The 20,640-nt window shown below is 35.1% G+C and overlaps 1 protein-coding gene across 7 annotated transcripts in view; it reads right to left on the bottom strand.

Moving 5' to 3' along the window:
* The window catches only part of LOC108367993 (uncharacterized), a 62,400-nt gene that overhangs the window by 31,301 nt on the left and 10,459 nt on the right, over positions 1–20,640 (bottom strand). The window contains exons 3-6 of one of the 7 annotated variants that reach the window (XM_017622716.1): positions 6,287–6,363; positions 5,941–6,216; positions 5,729–5,885; positions 4,853–5,661 (exon numbers count right to left, since the gene is read on the bottom strand). The exons of 5 other annotated variants lie outside the window; for them this stretch is intronic. In XM_017622716.1, the coding sequence (XP_017478205.1) occupies positions 5,456–5,661; positions 5,729–5,885; positions 5,941–6,216; positions 6,287–6,363 (716 nt within the window). In that variant the 3' untranslated portion in view covers positions 4,853–5,455. Of the gene's footprint in view, positions 1–4,852; positions 5,662–5,728; positions 5,886–5,940; positions 6,217–6,286; positions 6,364–20,640 lie in introns of those variants that run through there. One more of the 7 variants, XM_017622719.1, reaches the window with a different exon arrangement.

Here is a 20,640-nt window from a genome sequence, read left to right as displayed (position 1 = left end):
ATAAATAAAAATAAATAAATAAATATGCAGTTTTACGTGACGAGTCGCTCGTCCCCATTGCCCCATTGGAAATTTAGTAATTTATTTTTCAATTTGGTAACTTTTTCGATTCGGTCCTCGGTCCTACATGTTTGTTCAGTAAGGTAGATCCCCCCTCGCATAGCTCAATACAGGCTCGTTCTGATTCTACATTAGGAAGTGGCGCGTCAGTATTCATAGGGAAGGCCATATCATTTCTTTTTAAACTTAAGAGCATCGATTGGCTCTAGAATGGTGTGATCTCTAACAAATTCTTGCTATTGCTAAATCTGTTTCGTGGACGGTTGTGGGTGGTCGTACCTTTATTTGTCCATTCGTCAATATCCAGGTGTATCCGGATGTTGATGTTGAAATGGTGCTGCGAAGTTTGAGGTTATTATGATAATCCTCTGTTACAATGATGCGTATCCAAGACACTGTGAATGATCAGATGCCTTCAGTTTTTTTGTGGCATGAGCCTTATAGAGATGAATGTACATTAGTGGTGCACACTAGGGCATTCAATCCCGGGAGGATAATCCCGGGATTCCAGGATCCCGGACACTTTTCCATGTCCCGAAATCCCGGGATTACTGCTCCGGGATCCCGAGATTTTTACTGATTCATTTACAGAATGAAAGAGATGTTGAAAACGAAAAAAGGAATTCATTTGACATGAAACACGAGAAATACAGAACACCAAAATTTGGATTGAAAGGAACTTGAGCCATTCGCACTTGGAAGTGAATTTCAGGACCTGCCTGAAAAACTGTACTTGTTCAAATATTTTGTGCAAGNCGAGAAATACAGAACACCAAAATTTGGATTCAAAGTGAACTTGAGCCATTCGCACTTGGAAGTGAATTTCAGGACCTGCCTGAAAAACTGTACTTGTTCAAATATTTTGAGCAAAAACTGTGTAATAACGGTAATCTGGTAGCAATTGAAAACAAAACAAGTACGAGCAGCGCTGTCTTCGGCTATGCCGATGCCTTTTATGAACATCTGAAAATTTTACTTTAACAGATAACTGCATTTGAAACAATCTATATATTCACAGCACACATAGATAGAGATACATATAAAAAAAAATCATATCTTAACAATCAGAGGTATGGAAGATATACCTTATATAGCACCAATCTAAGTGATTTTGACTGCTGTGTGATCGGTATGTAAACCGGTAACACAATTTAATGGGTTTAGCTTCCTACATAAAGGAGATATATCGTAAAAACTGGTATCTGAACAATCAGTGGTATAAGAGATAAAGCTTATACAGCATAGATTTTGACGATTTTGTCACTAGATTTTGTATTATTATTTATAAAATAGCTTACGAAATTTATCGGTTTTAGCTGTCCAAATAAAGGAGTTTTTTAGTAAAACCCCATATCTGAACAATCAGTTGTATGGGGGCTATAGGTTATAGCAACCCGATCTTCGCCATTTTTACGGAAAGTATTCTTTAACGAAAAATCTCATATCTGAACAATCAGTTATATGGGAGCTATAGGTTATAGTGGCCCGATCTTTGTAATTTTCACTATGNAACAATCAGTGGTATAAGAGATAAAGCTTATACAGCATAGATTTTGACGATTTTGTCACTAGATTTTGTATTATTATTTATAAAATAGCTTACGAAATTTATCGGTTTTAGCTGTCCAAATAAAGGAGTTTTTTAGTAAAACCCCATATCTGAACAATCAGTTGTATTGGGGCTATAGGTTATAGCAACCCGATCTTCGCCATTTTTACGGAAAGTATTCTTTAACGAAAAATCTCATATCTGAACAATCAGTTATATGGGAGCTATAGGTTATAGTGGCCCGATCTTTGTAATTTTCACTATGAGTTTTCTGTTGATAATGGGTGGAAGTATTGCAAAATTTCATGTTCCTAGCTGCAAAAATGGAGAAGTTATAACGAAAAATCTCATATCTGAACAATCAGTTGTATGAGAGCTATATGTTATAGAGGTCCGATTCTTCTGGTTCTGACAAACGATTAATACATAATAAAAATAAACCCACCTACCAAATTTCATCCGGATATCTCAAAAACTGAGACTAGATTGCATGCAAACAGACGGACAGACACGACAGACGGGCATGGCTAAATCGACTCAGCTCGACGTTCTGATCATTTGAGTATACATTTTAATGGGTCTATCTCTTCTTATTCTGGTACTTACAAACATCGCACCAAAGTTATAATACCATTTCATGCTCATGAAAGGTATAACAAGCTTTTACAGTGTGGCGGAGTTGTTCTTCATTTTACATACAGTATCGGTCATATCTATAGCACGCCATTTCAATGTGATATTGTGTGCCACTTATGTTTAGTTATTTATTTTTAAGAATTTTCAATTAAAATACAGTTCTTTCTCTAAAAAACCCGATATAAACCCAAGTTTAACAATTTGTAGAAAACTTCAAAAAAGTGCAACAAATTTTCACCTAAGTTTCAAACTTTTTTCTCGGAAGTGTTAGAATTTTTTTGAGTACACAGTTTTTTAGCCACTGCAATTTTAGTCTGATAATGTGCAACTTTCAAGTGGCTACGAATTACCGTTGATTTTTTAGAATTTTTTCTGTCGCCTTGGCGTCCATGTTTAATGAATAAACTCTATTTATTTGTATATGGATGAAAACCGCAACACCTTTGGCGAAAAAAATTCTAAAAAATCAACGGTAACTTTAAGTCACTTGAAACTTGCACATTATAAGACTAGAATTGCAGTGGCTAAAAAACTGTGTACTCAAAAAAATTCTAACACTTCCGAGAAAAAAGTTTGAAACTTAGGTGAAAATTTGTTGCACTTTTTTGAAGTTTTCTACAAATTGTTAAACTTGGGTTTATATCGGGTTTTTTAGAGAAAGAACTGTATTTTAATTGAAAATTCTTAAAAATAAATAACTAAACATAAGTGGCACACAATATCACATTGAAATGGCGTGCTATAGATATGACCGATACTGTATGTAAAATGAAGAACAACTCCGCCACACTGTAAAAGCTTGTTATACCTTTCATGAGCATGAAATGGTATTATAACTTTGGTGCGATGTTTCATGTATTTATATATCCCGGTTGGTCTATCATCCTTGGTATATATACACATCACAATTGATCAATCACACTTGATGCATATGTAAAAAGGCGTATTTTATCAAATTTTTTCATTAAAATAATGTACTACATTTATTATTAATTGTACTTATGTGACTACGAAAATATAAATAAATAAATCAAAAGCTTTACTCCATTGCACAGGCATAGGATATATTAAATCAATGTGAAATAAAAAATCTAAGAATTTTACCTCAGTAAGAGAATTATATGTGCAATATGTTTTTCCTCATTTTCGCTCTACGAAAGAAGGGTAAAACTTTTTGCTGTATTCTATTATAATAGCCTTTAGTATATAAGTATTTTCATATGCTAAGTTGATGTTCCATTATAATTTTAACTACCCATATCAAAAATAATAGTTAATATTCAACGGTAAATAATTATATGTGCAAAATGAACTATTCAGCTTCCGCCAGCTCCAGTGTCAAAATTTTCCAACAGAAATCTACACCAATGAATGTGTGGTAAAGACTTAAACATATAGAAGCTATTCCATAATAAATACCGTTTTCTTATTTTCCCTAGTTATACTATGGCAAATAATATCCTGTGGCATTGAACTATATGAAAAAGAGCCCGGAAATATAACAGGCATGAATTTTTGTGGCATGAGAAGTAGTTAATTAACTGCTGAGTAATCGGACGTTATTTTCAGTGATGAAAAAAACTTCAATATAGTTGAGCCAGATGCCCGCCATAAATATTGGAGAGCTTTTGTTGTTGTTGTTGTAGCGGCTACAACAACCCCGCCCAGATCAGTCAATATCTCAATCAATATCTCAGTCGTTGTCGTCCACAGTTCCACTAACGGAAGTCCTAAGAAGCGTGCAGCCTCAATAGGGTCGGTCCACAGAGACAAAGGCGTTAGGGTTGTCGGGTTTTACGAGCATACGAAGAGATGTTTAGAGTCATGCCGGACACTCATCTGGTACATCTCCGTTTAGTCTGATCAGGTATGAGTTTAACCTGCTGCAGTAGCCAGAGTGAAGTTGGGCTATTCTAGTCTCCCGAGGCAGATGAAGCTCCGTCTCGGCAATGTCCGGTGGTTGTGCACCTAGAACGGCATTCACAGGCCTGGAGCCTACATAACTCGAGACTGACTCCCTGTGAATGCCGCTCAGGGCCGGTCGATAAGCTGACGGGTCCAGAGGTTGTTTAAAGAACCCCGTGCCTGGGCGAGGGCTATTCTGCAAGCAGTTGCCCATTCGGGTGACCACGTCTATGGCTCCCAACAAAGAACTGGTTGCAGAGCATTGTATTGTGCTCCTTGAGCGGGAGCAATTTCGTCTCGTCGTGTAGGTGGTGTTCAGGCGACATCAGAAGGCATCCAGTCACTGTCCGTAGTGCGGTGTTTTGCGTCGTCTGCAGCTTCGTCCAGTGCGTCCTACTAGTCCCCGGCGACCACACTGGTGCTGCGTAATTTAAAACCGGCCGGCCTATTGCCTTGTATGTTGCCAGCAACGTTTCTTTGTCTTTGCCCCAAGTACTACCGGCTAGCGACTTGAGGACCTTGTTGCAGCTCTGTACTTTGTTTACAATAGCGGTTGCATGCGCAGAGAAGGAGAGCAGACTGTCGAAGGTTACTCCGAGTATTTTGGGGTTATTCACCGTCGGAATTGGTGTATCATCGATGTGAATTCCCAGCGGTAGCGTGACCTTCTTCGTCCAGGTGGTGAACAAGGTCAGGTACTTTCGAACACAAGTCATCAATTCTATACCCAGTCGCCATGATCGAGCAATCGTCGGCGTAATTCGTTATTAAACGAACAAAATACCTTCTTTTAGAGTAACTAACTTCAAATATGCGCTTTAATACCACTGGGGATTTGTAGGATGAACTTCTCAACACGATTTTTACTTATTCAAAAAAGAATTAAAACGTGGTGAAACTTAAATAAACCAAACTTCACAAATAGACAGAAATAATATAAATTTCACTACAACATTTCTGTAAAATATATGCCGCAAAGCGCAAAAAAAATAAAATTGTGTAATAGAAATACAATCCAATACCAACAAATAAAATTATCTTTAAAACTTTTTTTAAAATGATCGGTAACCTAAAACTTGTTTCTTTGCACATATAAATATTTTATACGGAAATTTCAACATAATGGTACAATTAAATTATGTTGTTATAAACTAAAGTATATTTACAAAGTTTTTTATATTCTTTTGATAGACGTAATGAATACAATTATTGGGAAAAAACATCAAAGATCTAGTATTGGTTTTTCATTTAACTAGTTGAAGTTGAACTATTGCGCATATAAATCTTTTACTGGGGTAATTAAAATTATTCACAGCTTGAATTAGAAGTTGAAGCAAAGGTTAGGATAGAGGTTGAGGTAGAGGCTGCGGTTTTGGTTGTTGTTGTAGCAGCTGCAGCCGATGTTTTGCCTTTTCGAAGGTACTTTTTTTGCTGAAGGCGATGATGGGCACGCACCACTGCTTTGCGTAAGCTCTTCTCAAATTCTAAAGGGCCTTGTGTTGAGAAAACATCTAAAATTTAAATACAAAGGGATACATGTAAAAAAATATATGTTTTTTTTTAGAATAAATTGTATACCGCGCAGAGTCTTATTCACAAAGGTTAGTTGGCACAGCGCCTGTTTCTCCCACGTTCCCTCCCAGTTATATTTTTGAAGAAGGTCATCTGTAAAGATGTTGCGGATTACGCTGCTGACATCCTCTGACGCCCCCTTAACCTTGTGCAAATACATCGTCTGTGGAAAATTAAAATTAAATCTTAAACATTAAAGTATCAGGTTTGTTTGTTACCATTGTTTGAACAAAGTCTGGTGACTGTAATCTTTGTTCCACTTCCAGCACTGCTGTGGTAGTATGCAAAGGGATCATGCTAGCTACTTCGTTCATTTTGGAGTCTGCAACTTCCTCGGTAATGCGAAAAACCTGATAGTCAATTTTTTTTAGGCCCTCCGTTATGCCCTCAGCTAGCGCCATAGTTTGTGAGGTTTTGTCGATTTCCTCAAACGCAATAGCGATCCTCTCTTGATTGCCTACGAGTGTGTCCATCCCCTGGCTTAGTATGGATTGCTAATATGCGAGAAGAAAAAACTGTTAGTTTGAAAAAAAATAAAAATTTACCAAAAGAAGAATAACCTACATATTCTTCGACGTTCGCCAGTCGGGTATTTGTTTCCCTTTGGGCGTTGACGAGCTCCCTCAATGTCTTCAGAATATCTTGAAAAATAAAAAATAAAAAGTGAATCAAATATTTATGTATATGTATATGTATGTATTATAAACAAAACTATGATTAAATATATAAATTTATAAATATAAATTTTCCTTAACGTTTTGAACCGATGATGACGAGGAGTGTATTCATCAGCGTCATAGCTAATTCTAGGCAAAATATCTAAAAAATACAAGTTAGGAAATATATTTGCGGTTTTGTTTGCCCTCAAAAATGTTTCCCGAATGATCCATGTATTAAGAATAATAATTTAATAATTATTAAATTTTATTATTTTATGTTATGTTATGTTATGTTTATGATCAATAAAAATCAAATGAGCAGGTTAGTGTGAAAACTCGTTAAATAGATGGTGTAGAAGTGGTATGAGAAGAAACTTGCCACCAATAGGAATAGAAAAGTATTTAAACTCAATCTCTGTCATCGTAACTACTGTGGTTTTACTACTCAAATCACTGGCAACAACTATATCTAAACCACTAAATGACTGTAAAGTTTGCTCGAAATAGTTTTCAGTAACTTGGAAATTGTTACACACATAGTAATTTTCAGGATTCATTTGGGCAATTTTTCATGAAACCAAAGCAATTTTTCCCTTCCTTATGGTCAATACTGTATATGTAATATTGTGTATGTGCACCACAGAAGCGGAATTTTAAAAGATAATTAATAATAATAAATATTAATACAATGAAAAAAGGCATCTCCAAAATTGCCTGTCAAAAAAAAAGGGCTTTTGAGCCCAATGTAAAAAATATAAAGATTTGATAAAAGTGGAATGAGCAGGAGGTGTTAGTGGTTCCATGTGTTTAGAAAATGTAGCGTCCACGTTTTCTGGTGGATGCATTTCTTTTCCTAGTGCAAATGATGCGATTTCTTTAGAAAATGTAGCATCTACGTCTGCGGGTGGGTGCATTTCTTTCCCTGCTGTCAGTGGAAACTTACCGTCAGCATCAACATTTTCAGAACACTTTTGTCCAAGTGAGCGCGAGTGGGGTGAATTTTCCGAAACAGATAGTGTAGATTCTTACTCAGATCCTAAAGCTTCCACTTCCTCAGCGGCCGATTCCCACCCTGTCACAAATGTTGGAAGCAACGAAAAATGTGCGTTAGAGGACTTATTCCATACGCTGAGAAAGGTAGGAGTGAAAGATTTGCTTTTATCGGCCAAAACTCTTCTCTGTACGAGTAAGGAAGAAATGCAAATTTCAAATATTCCCAGTGAGGAATTTTTATATTTAGGTATCCAAAAATATTTTCTTTCATCGTCGTTAGAATTTTTGGATGGAAAAGAAGAAACAGAGTCTTGTGGCCTATTCTTGGTGCAATTGTAGGATTTCCTGGTATTAGTCCTTTCATGATCGGCTGTTTTTCCAGTTTTAAGAAACCTGAGAATATAGACGACTTTATGGCAGTTTTCTGCAGAAATAAAATTACCTCAAGAAAAGGGCATCAATATGGGGTTTAACCAGAATTTATTGCGGTTCAATGTTCGTCTCTTTGTTTGTGACTCTCCAGCCAGGGCATATGTATGTGATAGGTATCGTTTTTCATAGTGCAAAAAATGGTTGTCCGAAATGCGATCTGAGGGATTTATATAAAAATAAAAGGGTGGGTTTTTTGAAAGAAGTTGGATGTTTAAGGTCAGACATAACATTTAAACTAAGACACGATCCTTCTCACCACGTAGACCAATTTAACCCGAAAATGAGTATTTTTGAGGAATCAGGTTTTTGAATGGTTTCACAATTTCCTTTGGATAGCATGCATTTGGTTGGCCAGGGGGTCACTAAAAATTGCTTAAATTTTTAATCTTAATGATAGATAACATTAATAGGGCACTTAGTTTTGTCGGGGAGTTTGTTCCATCAGAATTTTGTCGAGTACCTAGAACTTTGGAAGATATATATGTTTGTAAGTCTACTGAGTTTAAAAAATGTTTGCTATATACGGGTATTTTCATTTTGAATGGTTCTATAAGTAATAATCGATATTATCACTCCTTATTATTGCATAGTGGTATAAGACTTTTTTCCAATGAGAGATCGCATCAAAGAGAGACGGATATTTCACAAAAAAATATTGGAAGATTTTGTAAAATTTTGTAGTTAGTTTTAATGCCCATGGAATTCTCCTTTTAACGGATTGCCTCAAACAATTTGGCCACTGGATTCTTTTTCTGCCTACATATTCGAAAATTATATGCAGTAGATATATTAAAAAATGATAAGCCTAAAAAAATTTTGCAGCAGATATTTCTTAGGCTCGAAGAAAGACAAAGTCTTAGGTCAGTTTTGAAGCCTTCTTCTAGATTTCGGTGCTTCAGTAAAAAAAAACAAGGCCCATGAAAGTAATTGCCCAAATGAATTCTGAAAATTACATATATGTGTAAAAATTTTCAAGCCACTGAAAACTACTTCGAGCAACCTTTACAGTTATTTAGTGGTCTAGGTATAGTTGTTGCCAGTGATTTGTGTAGTCAAACCACTGTAGTTACGATGACAGAGATTGAGTTTAAATACTTCTCTATACCTATTGATGTCAAGTTTCGTCTCATACCCCTTCTACACCATCTATTTAACGAGTTTCCACACTAACCTGCACATTTAATTTTTATTGATCATACACATAACATAACATAATAAAATTTAATAATTATTCTTAATACATGGATCATTCGGGAAACATTTTTGAGGGCACTCAAGAGGAAAACGGCAAGCAAACAAAGTTTTAAACAAAACCGCAAATATATTTCCTAACTTATATTTTTAAGATATTTTGCCAAGAATTAGTTACGACGCCTTACATGAGCGTATTCCGAACTCCTCATCATGCTCGGTTCAAAACGGTAAGGAAAATTTATATTTATAAATTTATATATTTAATCATAATTTTGATTATAATACATACATATATACATATACATACATATTTGATAAACATTTTATTTTATTAATTTTTTTCAAGATATTCTGAAAACATTGAGGGAGCTCGTGAACGCCCAAAGGGAAACAAATACCCGGCTGACGATAGTTGAAGAATATGTAGGTTATTCTTCTTTTGGTAATTTTTTTTTTCAAACTAACAGTTTTTCTTCTCGCATATTAGCAATCCATACTAAACCAGGGGATGGACACACTCGTAGGCAATCAAGAGAGGATCGCTATTGCGTTTGAGAAAATCAATAAAACCTCACAAACGATGGCGCTAGCTGAGGGCATAACGGAGGGCAGTGGCCCTAAAAAAAATTGAGTATCAGGTTTGTCGCATGACCGGGGAAGTTGCAGACTCCAAAATGGACGAAGTAGCTAGCATGATCCCCTTGTATACTACCACAGCAGTGCTGGAAGTGGAACAAAGATTAAAGTCACTAGAATTTGTTCAGACAATGGTAACAAACAAACCTGATACTTTATTGTGTAACATTGTATTTTAATTTTCCACAGACGATGTATTTGCACAAGGTTAAGGGGGCGTCAGAGGATGTCAGCAACGTAATCCGCAACATCTTTACAAATGACCTTCATCAAAAATATGACTGGGAGGGAACGTGGGAGAAACAGGCGCTGTAGCACTAACCTTTGTGAATAAGACTGCGCGGTATACATTTTATTCTAAAGAAAAACCTATATATTTTTTTACATGTATCCCTTTGCATTTAAATTTTAGATGTTTTCTCAACACAAGGCTCTTTAGAATCTGAGAAGAACTTACGCAAAGCCGTGGTGCGTGCCCATCATCGGCTTCAGAAAAAAGTACCTTCGAAAAGGCAACAACAATAACAACCAGAACCGCAACCTCTACCTCTAAATACCTCAACCTCTATCCTAACCTCTGCTTCAACTTCTAATTCAAGCTGTGAATAATTTTAATTATAATTCCTAATTTTTAATTTCCTATTAATTTAATATACCCTATCCCTGTGCCATGGAGTAAAGCTTTTGATTTATTTATTTATATTTTTCGTAGCTTCATAAGTACAATTAATAATAAATGTAATACATTTTTTTAATGAAAAAAATGATAAAATATGTATAAAAGTTATGCAAAAAACGTTTTTCTTCACATTTTTGCAAATATCTCGACTGCTATTTGTCACACGCAAGAGAACAACATACCATTCTGTTTGTAATGAAATTCCCCGTTTTTTTATACAAAAATTTTTTTCTTTAGAATAGATAAAAAAACTATTAAGTAGCAAAGTGAAAATTTTCTTTTTTGATGTATGTTTTTCACAAATTACTCAGTTCCTTCGCATTTCTACACTTACAGGTCTATTCTGCACGTTACGGAAGATCTTGTAACTGGAAACTTTTATTACCAAGAAATGCTACCAGTTCTTGTCACCGCCATTCTAGGTACGTCGGTAATGCAATTAAAATATTCAGCTATGAAGAATTCTGGAAATTTTGGCATTTCACATTTCACGGGGCAATATTTTGTTACCAGCGTATGACATGGTAACAAATTTTATCGGTTACAAGAGGACACAGAATGCGAAAAGGGTTTAAAAATTGACAGGAACTTTATTTACCGGTTACAAAATTTTTATTACCAGCGCAGAATAGATCTGTTAATAGTACGTATACTTTTTTAAAGTACACAAAATTACCTTTAATCTCACGTATAAAATATCGATGAAAAAGAAAAGAGAGAAATTATCTTCTGCCGCTTGTGTGGTGTATTTCGCTCTTAAGCGTAGTTGCTTAGTACGTTTTGTCAACGAAAAATTGAATCAGAAAATTTTCAGAAAATAACCGAAAACGTACCCTTTTCACAACCATTTTCGGTGCTTTTGTAGACCTAATCCGCTTTTCATCCACTTTTCTTCCCGTTTTCGAACTAATTTTTGGATTTTTTTGCTAGCTGGGCTGTTCTCGTAACAAGCGCATCAGCTTCGCGCTCGTGTATATGTTACTTATTCTTTGGAACTTCACAATCACACTGTGAAAGAGCGAATAAAGACGATTTTAGAGGCAGTCGATTACGAACTTATAAAAATCTTGAAAACTTCTGAATTTTTTAGTTTGCAACCTGACAAAATAACCGACGTAGTGAGACTTAATGTTCTTCTCTTGTTAGTGAGGTACCCATTCGCAATGGATATCGAAGAACTTTTGATGAGCGAAGTACTTGAGACTAGCGACGAAATTTTTAAAGCTATCGACAAATTTGTACAGGAAAATAGTTTGAAATAGAGCAAGTGTACGGGCATTTGTAGTGGTTGGAAAAACGAAAGGAGGAGGATGTCTAGCATGAAGCAAGAGGTAGAAAACGCCACGAGAAGTCATTTTATGATCCGTCGGTATTCCCTGGTGACTAGCAAGATGCCGCCACTAGATTTAAAACCCGTATTGGATGACGCTGCGATGATAACAGAGGCCTGCGAAACTAAAATACATCTTTGGTTTTTTTCTGGCACGTTGAGATTTTTTTTTATTGGTGACATGTAAGTACATTTTATAATTTCTAACGTTTTGCATGAAAATCCCATAAGTAAACAAAGTAAATCGGAAAAACGTTTGTAACTTCGAAGTTAACGCCAAGAAAATTGATAATAGCCGGTTTCACCAGCAATTTAAATGGAAAATGATTTTTTATTTTCTGTCAATTTCCAATTGAAATTAAACAAAATTAAATAATTTTTCACTTGAATTGCTTTCGTGAAATTGGCTGTAAAAGTTATTTTCTTAGCGTTAACGCGCATTACCAGTGTTAACTTGGAAGGTTTAGAAAAAACCATTGTCGAATATTTTCCCAATAGTGACTCTGAGGATGTCTACATCTGGATCATGATAAAAAAAAACAAGGTAGTTCCATTGTCACTTTTTCGTCGCCATATTAACAACCTGACAATTAAGCAGATTGTGACATTTCGTGCTACCATACCCAATATCTAAAATCCTTCAAATTTTCTTATTATTATTTTTTTTTTTGTAGATTTAAAAATCTTTGTTCTTAAGCATGGTATTTTATTCCTGTTTCACGTGGAAAAGTTGTTAAATTGCATATAAAATTTCTTTCTATGAAATAAGTGTGAAATACCACAACATTTCCTCAGCTGTGAAAAAGCTTGCAACATTTTTGCAACATGAAGCTAGCAACACAATTTTCATGACAATTTTAAATACACATGTACATTTTAAATTGCGTGAAAGCTGACAGTTTATAGAATTCAGTAGCGGCGAAAACAAAGGGGGGTTAAGTGGTTAAACCTTACCCAAGCCGATCGTAAAACTTGCGACGCAATTTCAGCCTATGCCTGTCGGTCTTGGCAAGAATGTAATCCCTCAAGGTTTAGCTTAACATGGTTCTAGGGATACACCCTGTGCTCATATTACTTTCCAGATTGTGTCGCGCCTGTTTTTCTGTACATATTTCCTTTGGAAAAATGTCTCATCTCAGTATTCTAGGTAATTGCTTTCAGAGGTATCTATGCGTCACCAGAAATTTAGTTTATATGGCTTATACCGCTAGCTCTCGTAGCTGGCTACGAGATCGTTTTCATATACCTCCATTTTTCATAGGTTTGGGATTGATTTTATTTACCTCGATTCCAAGTTCTACGGCGGCGCGCTGTATTTTCCAATAAACCCATATTCTTCCATGAGCTTGAGATTGACTTCATATACATATATCCATACCAAGTTCCAGGACTCTGCCACAAATACTTGCAGAGATATGCACTATGAAAAATTCGATTTGTATGGGAGGTTCCACACCCCCTTTAGATATTGGTTTTGTTTTAGCCTATAACCGTTCTTGGAAAATTTGTGTCCGAAATTTCAAAAAAATCGGTGCAGCCGGTATGGGCACTCCTCAAGCGAAATGAACTAATGATTGCAAAAAATGAAATCAGACGTCGTAGTTGACCAAAAAAGAATATTAGACTTCATTCTCTCAACTTCTCAGAATGTAGAAAAGCTAAGAAATATATAATAAGATAGGATATATTAAAACAGCCCCCAAAACATATACCAAAAGACGCCCCTGAACTACACAAATCAGTTTGAATGAAAATTTGTTTTTATCTATTTATTTTATACTTCTCTTTTGAGTGTGTCGAAATTTCATTTGAAAACAATATGTGTTGCTGGAAAAATTTCACGGCCCATGGGTCCCAAAGTAAATTCCATTTGCTGTTAAATGGACAAAGACAATATGGATTAAATAGCACATAGAAATGTGTAATTTCAGTGTCTGAATTATATCAGAATCATCGTATCCGATATAGAAAACTACATTGTGAAATAATCAGATGAAATGAGGACACTAAAAAAATTTTAAAATATGTTCACTAAAATTGTATTAATATTAAAATAATGATTTGGCAAGTTTTTATCTAATTTAATGTAAAATTTAAACGTTTTAAAGATAAGATATTAATTTTTTTTAAAAGGTAAATATTAATACAAATATTTTATTTATAATCCCAAATTTAAGATATATAAAATCTTCCACACCAAAAAACTTACAATTGGGTAACGCCGCTTCGAATTTTTCACAATTGAGCAATTGTCAAAAATCTGCTTTTTAATCAAAAAGTTGTTTATTGAAACTACCTTCTTTTTTGTATCATGCATCTGGATAATGAACCCGTTTTCATGTGACGCGAAAAGCGAACCTACTGAGATGACAAATTAAGCTTTTGAAACCCTTCTGGATATCAGTGAAGACAGCATATTGAATATTAAATACAACGAAGGGACCCAAGAGAGTTCTGGATGCAAGTATATGCATAAAACACTGCTGTTGGCAAGATTGTATTAAAAATACTAGTGACTTTTACTTTTATATTTCTTTGTGAGATTGCATTTTAACAAATGCTTGCATAAGCAAGTAATTTTTAAGCAAAAAACAAAACCGACTTCAATTCCCGTATAAAAATTTTAGATTATCGTTAATCTCTTCACGATCCAATGATCGGATTTAAACCAAATTAGAATGGGACCATCTCTAAGGTTAGCTTTCCTTTCCTAAAAAAAAAAAGAATTATAGTAATCGGTTAACGTGGTCCAAAGTTATGCGGTAGCATACATAAAAAAATAATAACAAACAAGTAAGAAAGTCTGAGCTCGGGCGGAGCCGAACATTAAATACCCGGCGCAAGTATTAAGTATATGACTTTCACCTTTCCGAAAGCTACCGATTACATGGTAAGCCGGGGTGTATCAATTTTGAGTAAATTAGAGTCCTTAAATTTCGAAGTATTGAAGTTTCAAGCAGTTCTGAAATTTACCGTTATATGAAAAGCGGCTTCAATTTTAGTCCGATTTCAATCATTTTCAACGTTTTGTTTTTATGTGGCAAGCATAATAACCATACCAAGTTTGGTACAAATTGGTAGAACGGTTACCGGGATACATATATGTGATCATAAGTAGGCGGTGCCACGCCCATTTTCCAAAATTTTATCATAAACGTATTTCTTGGTAAAGAGTTGTTGCAAGTATTAATTAAGAATAAATTAGATTTAATAATTACTGATTTATCGAAGATTTTGTATTTCTCTAAATTGCCTTCATATGGGATGTGGGCGTTGTTATTCACGGAATTTTTTAGCCGCTTGAAACTTGCACTTCTTCAGACTAGAATTGAATGTGCTACAAAACTGCATACCAGAATTTTTTCTAAAGATTCTGATTAAAAAGTTTGAAATTTGGGTGAAAAATTGCAAAATTTTTATAATTTTTATACAAAGTTTAAAATCTGAATTTATATGGTGTTTGTTGTATAGCCAGCTAGGCTTTTATAAAAAAATAATAAACATTAAATAAACAAAAGACAAATAGCCAAAACTGGTCAAAATATCGCACTCCTATTATTTTGTGGACAACTGTACCCTTGTGCGCAAGTGCGCTCGGGTATAAAAATATTCCGACGAATTGATAACCTTCTCCTTTTTAGTAAGTCGGTTAAAAACAAATACACCAGCAAGCTTTCAGCGTCAAATGATTTCAGGGTAAAATTGTCAAAGCTCCCAAACACTTAAAGGAATTAAAAAAATCATCAAAACAATTTCAGTCCTCACATCAAAGCTAAAGGAGCATAAAGACTGCACTGTGTTTTCTTGTTTTCGTAGACATTTGAGGAGTAGTGGTGCCACGAAATTTGTGTAGCACAACAAGGGTGCCGCCGTGAAAAAAAGTTTGGGAACCCCTGGCGGTTTTGCAATGCATTTTTTAGCTGAACTTAAGTCTAACTTAAGATTTTGCTTTTCACCAACCACTTTTTGAGCAAATCTTAAGTTCAACTTAAGTTAAACTTAAGTCGCAGCCATCAGCGACTAGAAGTAAACTAAGTCACATAACAGCTGATTTAGCAAACAGATGCTTATGATAGATTTTGATTGAGAAGCAAAACAATTTGTCGGAAAAATAAAATAAAGGCACAAAATGGATTTAAATTTGAGTTGGGAAGATGATAGTGATTCGGAATACAAAGAGGCACACCAGCAAATCAATTTAATTTGGACCGAAAGTTATTCTCCTCTTACTTTCTGACATTTTTGTTAATATAGAGCTCAATATTTTATATCTCTGCGCTCAAATATTACACTTTAAATAAACCACATACATTATCTTATCAGTTGTTTTGTATTTTAAGAAATGTCAAAACATCTACACGAAGCATTTTTGGTGATGCTGCCATACTTTTTACCAATATATTTTCCATACTTAAGTACGCATTGTGAAACGCAAAATTGAACAAAACCTTAAACTGTTAGGTAGACTCATCATTGTTGACTAGTAAAGCGCAGCAGAAGTAAGCAGTTCAGCTATATTTTCATTTATTCGAAGAATTGCATAAGTTCAACGAAGACGTAACCTCACATATGCACAAATGTTTACATCACGTTTTTCATATTGCTTTTAAAAAATTTGATAGAACCCAACAAACATTTAGGTTTGAGCTCAACTTGAGGTTAAGTTGAGAACTAAGGTATTTCTCAAATCTCTAACGTTCTTTCTCAACAGTACCTCAGCGTTCTCAACAAAAAGGGCATTTTTCTTTGTATGAAAAAAGGACTGTTTCCCAAGTTGAGAAAATGCTAGTTCTCAACTTGAACTCCCAATGTAATTCTCCAATTGGTCTCATCTACAGATCATTGAAATACTGAAATTGAAATTGTAAAATACCTTATACCTTTTTGATTGAAACTACATACATAGATGAATTTAAATATTAATTTTTCATTTTATTACTCATTTTGTATTCGTAGTTATTCAATATCGTATTACAATAATTCACTTCACAGTATACAGTCCGACACTAATTTTTCCTTTTGATTTACTTCGCGTTTTATTTTCTTTCAAGATTATGGGAGGATACTTTGAGGATTATTTACTTTTTGTTGGTAATTTTCCTTTTATATAGCTTTCGTTTTTCACTTGATAAGTAAAAATTCGTTTCTCTATCACTTTTTACGTATCTACGCGTCGGTTAGAGATTAGTTGTAGATTGAGTTAGATTGAGTCGGTTAGAGATTGTTGGATATCAACTTGCGGACTATGAATTTCTCCAAAGTTGGAGAAATTTTTTTTTGGTGTTTATTGGGCAATGAGTATCACATGTTCAATAAAATGACTATCACTGTTCTTTAGGGTGTGTATGTATTTGCTTCCATCACACTATTCTTGTAGGGTATCTATGTACATTAGGGCGGGTCAATTTGTATGGGAGATGTTTTCGACTATAGGCGTATAGCATAATTGCCAAAGAAACCGTGGGTCAAAAATCAATTTGGAGTATGCCAAATTGCAAAAATAGGTTTATTTTACTTAGCATTTAGTGTCGTAAATGCATGGCTGCATTAAACAGATATCATTTTATAACTCAGTAGATAATTTCAGGAGTTAAAATCCCTTCCAAAAGGGCTCCCTGGGAGTCAAGAGGCCTTTCACTCTATATACCTTTCTCCTTTATTTTTTGGATGGGCTGTCATCAAATGAAGGGCTTCCTCTTTCGCTACCCCTAGAAGGCCTTCCAGGAGGGCTTTTATAGGACGTACTTCAGAAGGCCTTTTGGAGGAGTTCATTGAGTTTCGCAATGTGTTTTGAGAGCAGTAGCAAATCCTGACGTGATGGAGCAAAACGGTCTTCAGATTCGTGTTCAGCGTCCCCAAAAACATATAAAACACCTGTGATTCGATTCACTACGCGATTTTAACAACTCTTGTTATTGTTAAGTCAGCTAAACGACAATTTAAACAATTTAGCTATTCAGTACACTTTTCCCTAACAACATTCGTTAGCGCCACATCAGCTGTTGTCGTTGACGATAACAAAGGCCGCTAATTTAACGACGTCTAGATTGGTGTTATTAATAAAACATAAAAGGTACGCTCTACAATTTTTTCGTATGAAAAAATGCACAGCTAGCAAAAAAAATATCAAAAATCAAAGCATTTTTCAGCAACATCAAACTTGCACTCCATTGTACTAAAATTTGAATCTCTAGAAAATTTTCGAGTATGCAGTTTTGTAGCCCGTTCAATTTTAGTGCCACAAAGTGCCAGTTTCAAGTCGTTAAAATTGCCGTTGATTTTTTAGAACGCGTGATCAAAATCTATTTTTATATGGAAGAAAACGCGCAACACCCTCCACAAAAAAATTTTTAGCGACTTGAAACTGGCACTTTGTTTACTAAAATTGAACGGGCTACAAAACTGCATACTCGAAAATTTTCTAGAAATTCTGAATAAAAATGTTTAAATTTTGATGAAAATTGTTTGAATTTTTGTGAATTTTATGTAAAGTGTGACGCTTTGCTTTATATGGTTGTTGTTATAGAATAATCTATATCTTTAAAACCAATTNAAATCTATTTTTATATGGAAGAAAACGCGCAACACCCTCCACAAAAAAATTTTTAGCGACTTGAAACTGGCACTTTGTTTACTAAAATTGAACGGGCTACAAAACTGCATACTCGAAAATTTTCTAGAAATTCTGAATAAAAATGTTTAAATTTTGATGAAAATTGTTTGAATTTTTGTGAATTTTATGTAAAGTGTGACGCTTTGCTTTATATGGTTGTTGTTATAGAATAATCTATATCTTTAAAACCAATTAATGAAATTTTTTTTCTTGAAAATAAGTGTTAATATTATATTAGTACATGGTGTACACTTACATTTGGCACTGACTGTATGTATGTGCATTAGGGTGATTCAAAATTTTAACTTTTTTGAATTTCGACTGAGAACGTTCGGATTCTTGAAGATAAGAGGGAAGACAAGTTCCTCCTAAAATTTCAGCTTATTTGAAAAAGATTTAGAGGGCGCTCAACTTCGTTATTTGATTCCCGGAAGCTACAGATTTTAGATGCATCTTTATTAACAAATAGGTATATTTTTGTCAAATCTTGTCGGATTTCGCTGAAATTTTGTAGGTAGGTTCTAAAATATCAGCTTATTAGAATACAGTTTATGTAAGTTCGATAAATTAGTTTTAAACACATTTATTAATTAGCTAGAAACTAAGTTTGGCCTATAAAAAATTAATATTTGCATTAATATTTGTTTGTTCCTTAGCCACTGAACGTATGCTTAATACACCTAAGAGCACATTATAATTCATATAATTAGTGGACCTCATCAATTAATATTATTAAACACCAAATAAAAACAAGTAAAATAGTCTAAGTCCGGGCGGAGGCGAACATTAGATATCCGGCGCAAGTATCAAATATATCTGGTCACATTTCCGAAAACTACCGCTACATGGTAAGCATTTTAAACTATTTTAAACATTTTCGATAAACTTATGTAGGCGGTACAACGCCCCTTTTCCAAAATTCTATAATACTGTTACTTCTTTTCAAGGCATTGTGGCTAGTATAAATTTTGCGTAAATTAGCGTCCTTACATTTCGAAGTTTCAAGCATTTCTGAATTTACCGTTATATAAAAAGTGGGCGTAATTTGAGTCTGATTTCAATAATGTTCAGCGTTTTGCTTATATGTGGCAAGCACAATAATCATACCGAGTTTGGTACAAAGTGGTCGAACGGTTACCGCGATACATACATATCGAGGGCTTATATTCAATACCCTCTATCTACAATTTTGATGAAAATGAGTTTTTGATGGTAACGTGAGCTCTTATTTATCCTTCAGCCATGACAATAATGCCAAACTTAAAATTTTGCTTTTATGGTATTATATTCTCATTTTGAAAAATCCACTATCTGCAATAACATTTTGTTACAAAAGCAAAATCCTCTATCTACACAATTTTGCTGGAAAATCGTTTTCATTACCATTTTTTCCGTTATACCAATTTGTACCAAACTCGGTACGGTTATTGTGCTTACCACATAAAAGCCAATTATTAAAAATTATTGAATTCAGGCTAAAATTACGGCCGCTTTTCATATAAAGGTAAATTTCAGAAATGCTTGAAACTGCAATATTTCGAAATTTAAGGACGCTACTCAAAATTGGTACACCCCGGTTTACCATCTAGCGGTAGCTTTCGGAAAGGTGAAAAAATATATATTTAATACTTGCGCCGGGTATTTAATGTTCGGCTCCGCCCGAACTTAGACTTTCTTACTTGTTTTTCGCTAATTTGCTATTAATCTCCAGTTTGTTTACTTTAGTTGTTGTTGTTGTAGCGGCTACAACAACCCCGCCCAGTACGGTTGGTATCTCAGTCGTTGTCGTCAAGTTCCACTAACGGCAACCCTAGGAAGCGTGCAGCTTATGTGGGGTTTGTCCACAGGGACAAGGCCGTTAGGGTTTTCCGGGCATGCGAAGAGATGTTTCGAGTCATGTGGGGTCTCTCCGCATGCCGGACACTCATTCGGCACATCATCATTCAACCTACTCAGGTAGGAGTTTAACCTGCTGCAGTAGCCGGAGCGAAGTTGTGCAGGTGTTGTGCGAGTCTCCCGAGGCAGATGAAGCTCCGTCTCGTCTATGTCCGGGGGTAGTATGCCTAGAACGGCATTCACAGGTCTAGAGTCTACATAACTCGAGACTGAGTCCCTGTGAATGCCGTTCAGGGCCTGTCGGTAAGCTGTCGGGTCCAGAGGTTGCTTGATGAATCTCTGGACTTCGTCTGTCAGTTCATATAGATGCCTCCTGACGTGCCTAGGCGAGGGCTCCTCTGCAAGCAGCTGTGTGCTTGGGTAGCCACTTCTGTGGCTCCCGATCAGGAACTGCTTGCAGAGCATTATATTGTGCTCCTTTACGGGGATGTTTACTTTAGTGTGTGCTGACTATGGTTGCCGTATGACATTTTTCATTTGTACCAT

The sequence above is a fragment of the Rhagoletis zephyria genome, unplaced genomic scaffold (genome assembly GCF_001687245.7).
Source record: "Rhagoletis zephyria isolate East Lansing unplaced genomic scaffold, Rhagoletis_zephyria_1.1 Rzeph_scaffold_02911, whole genome shotgun sequence".
NCBI classification, from domain to species: domain Eukaryota; kingdom Metazoa; phylum Arthropoda; class Insecta; order Diptera; family Tephritidae; genus Rhagoletis; species Rhagoletis zephyria.
This window is presented reverse-complemented; position numbering and strand designations above follow the sequence as displayed.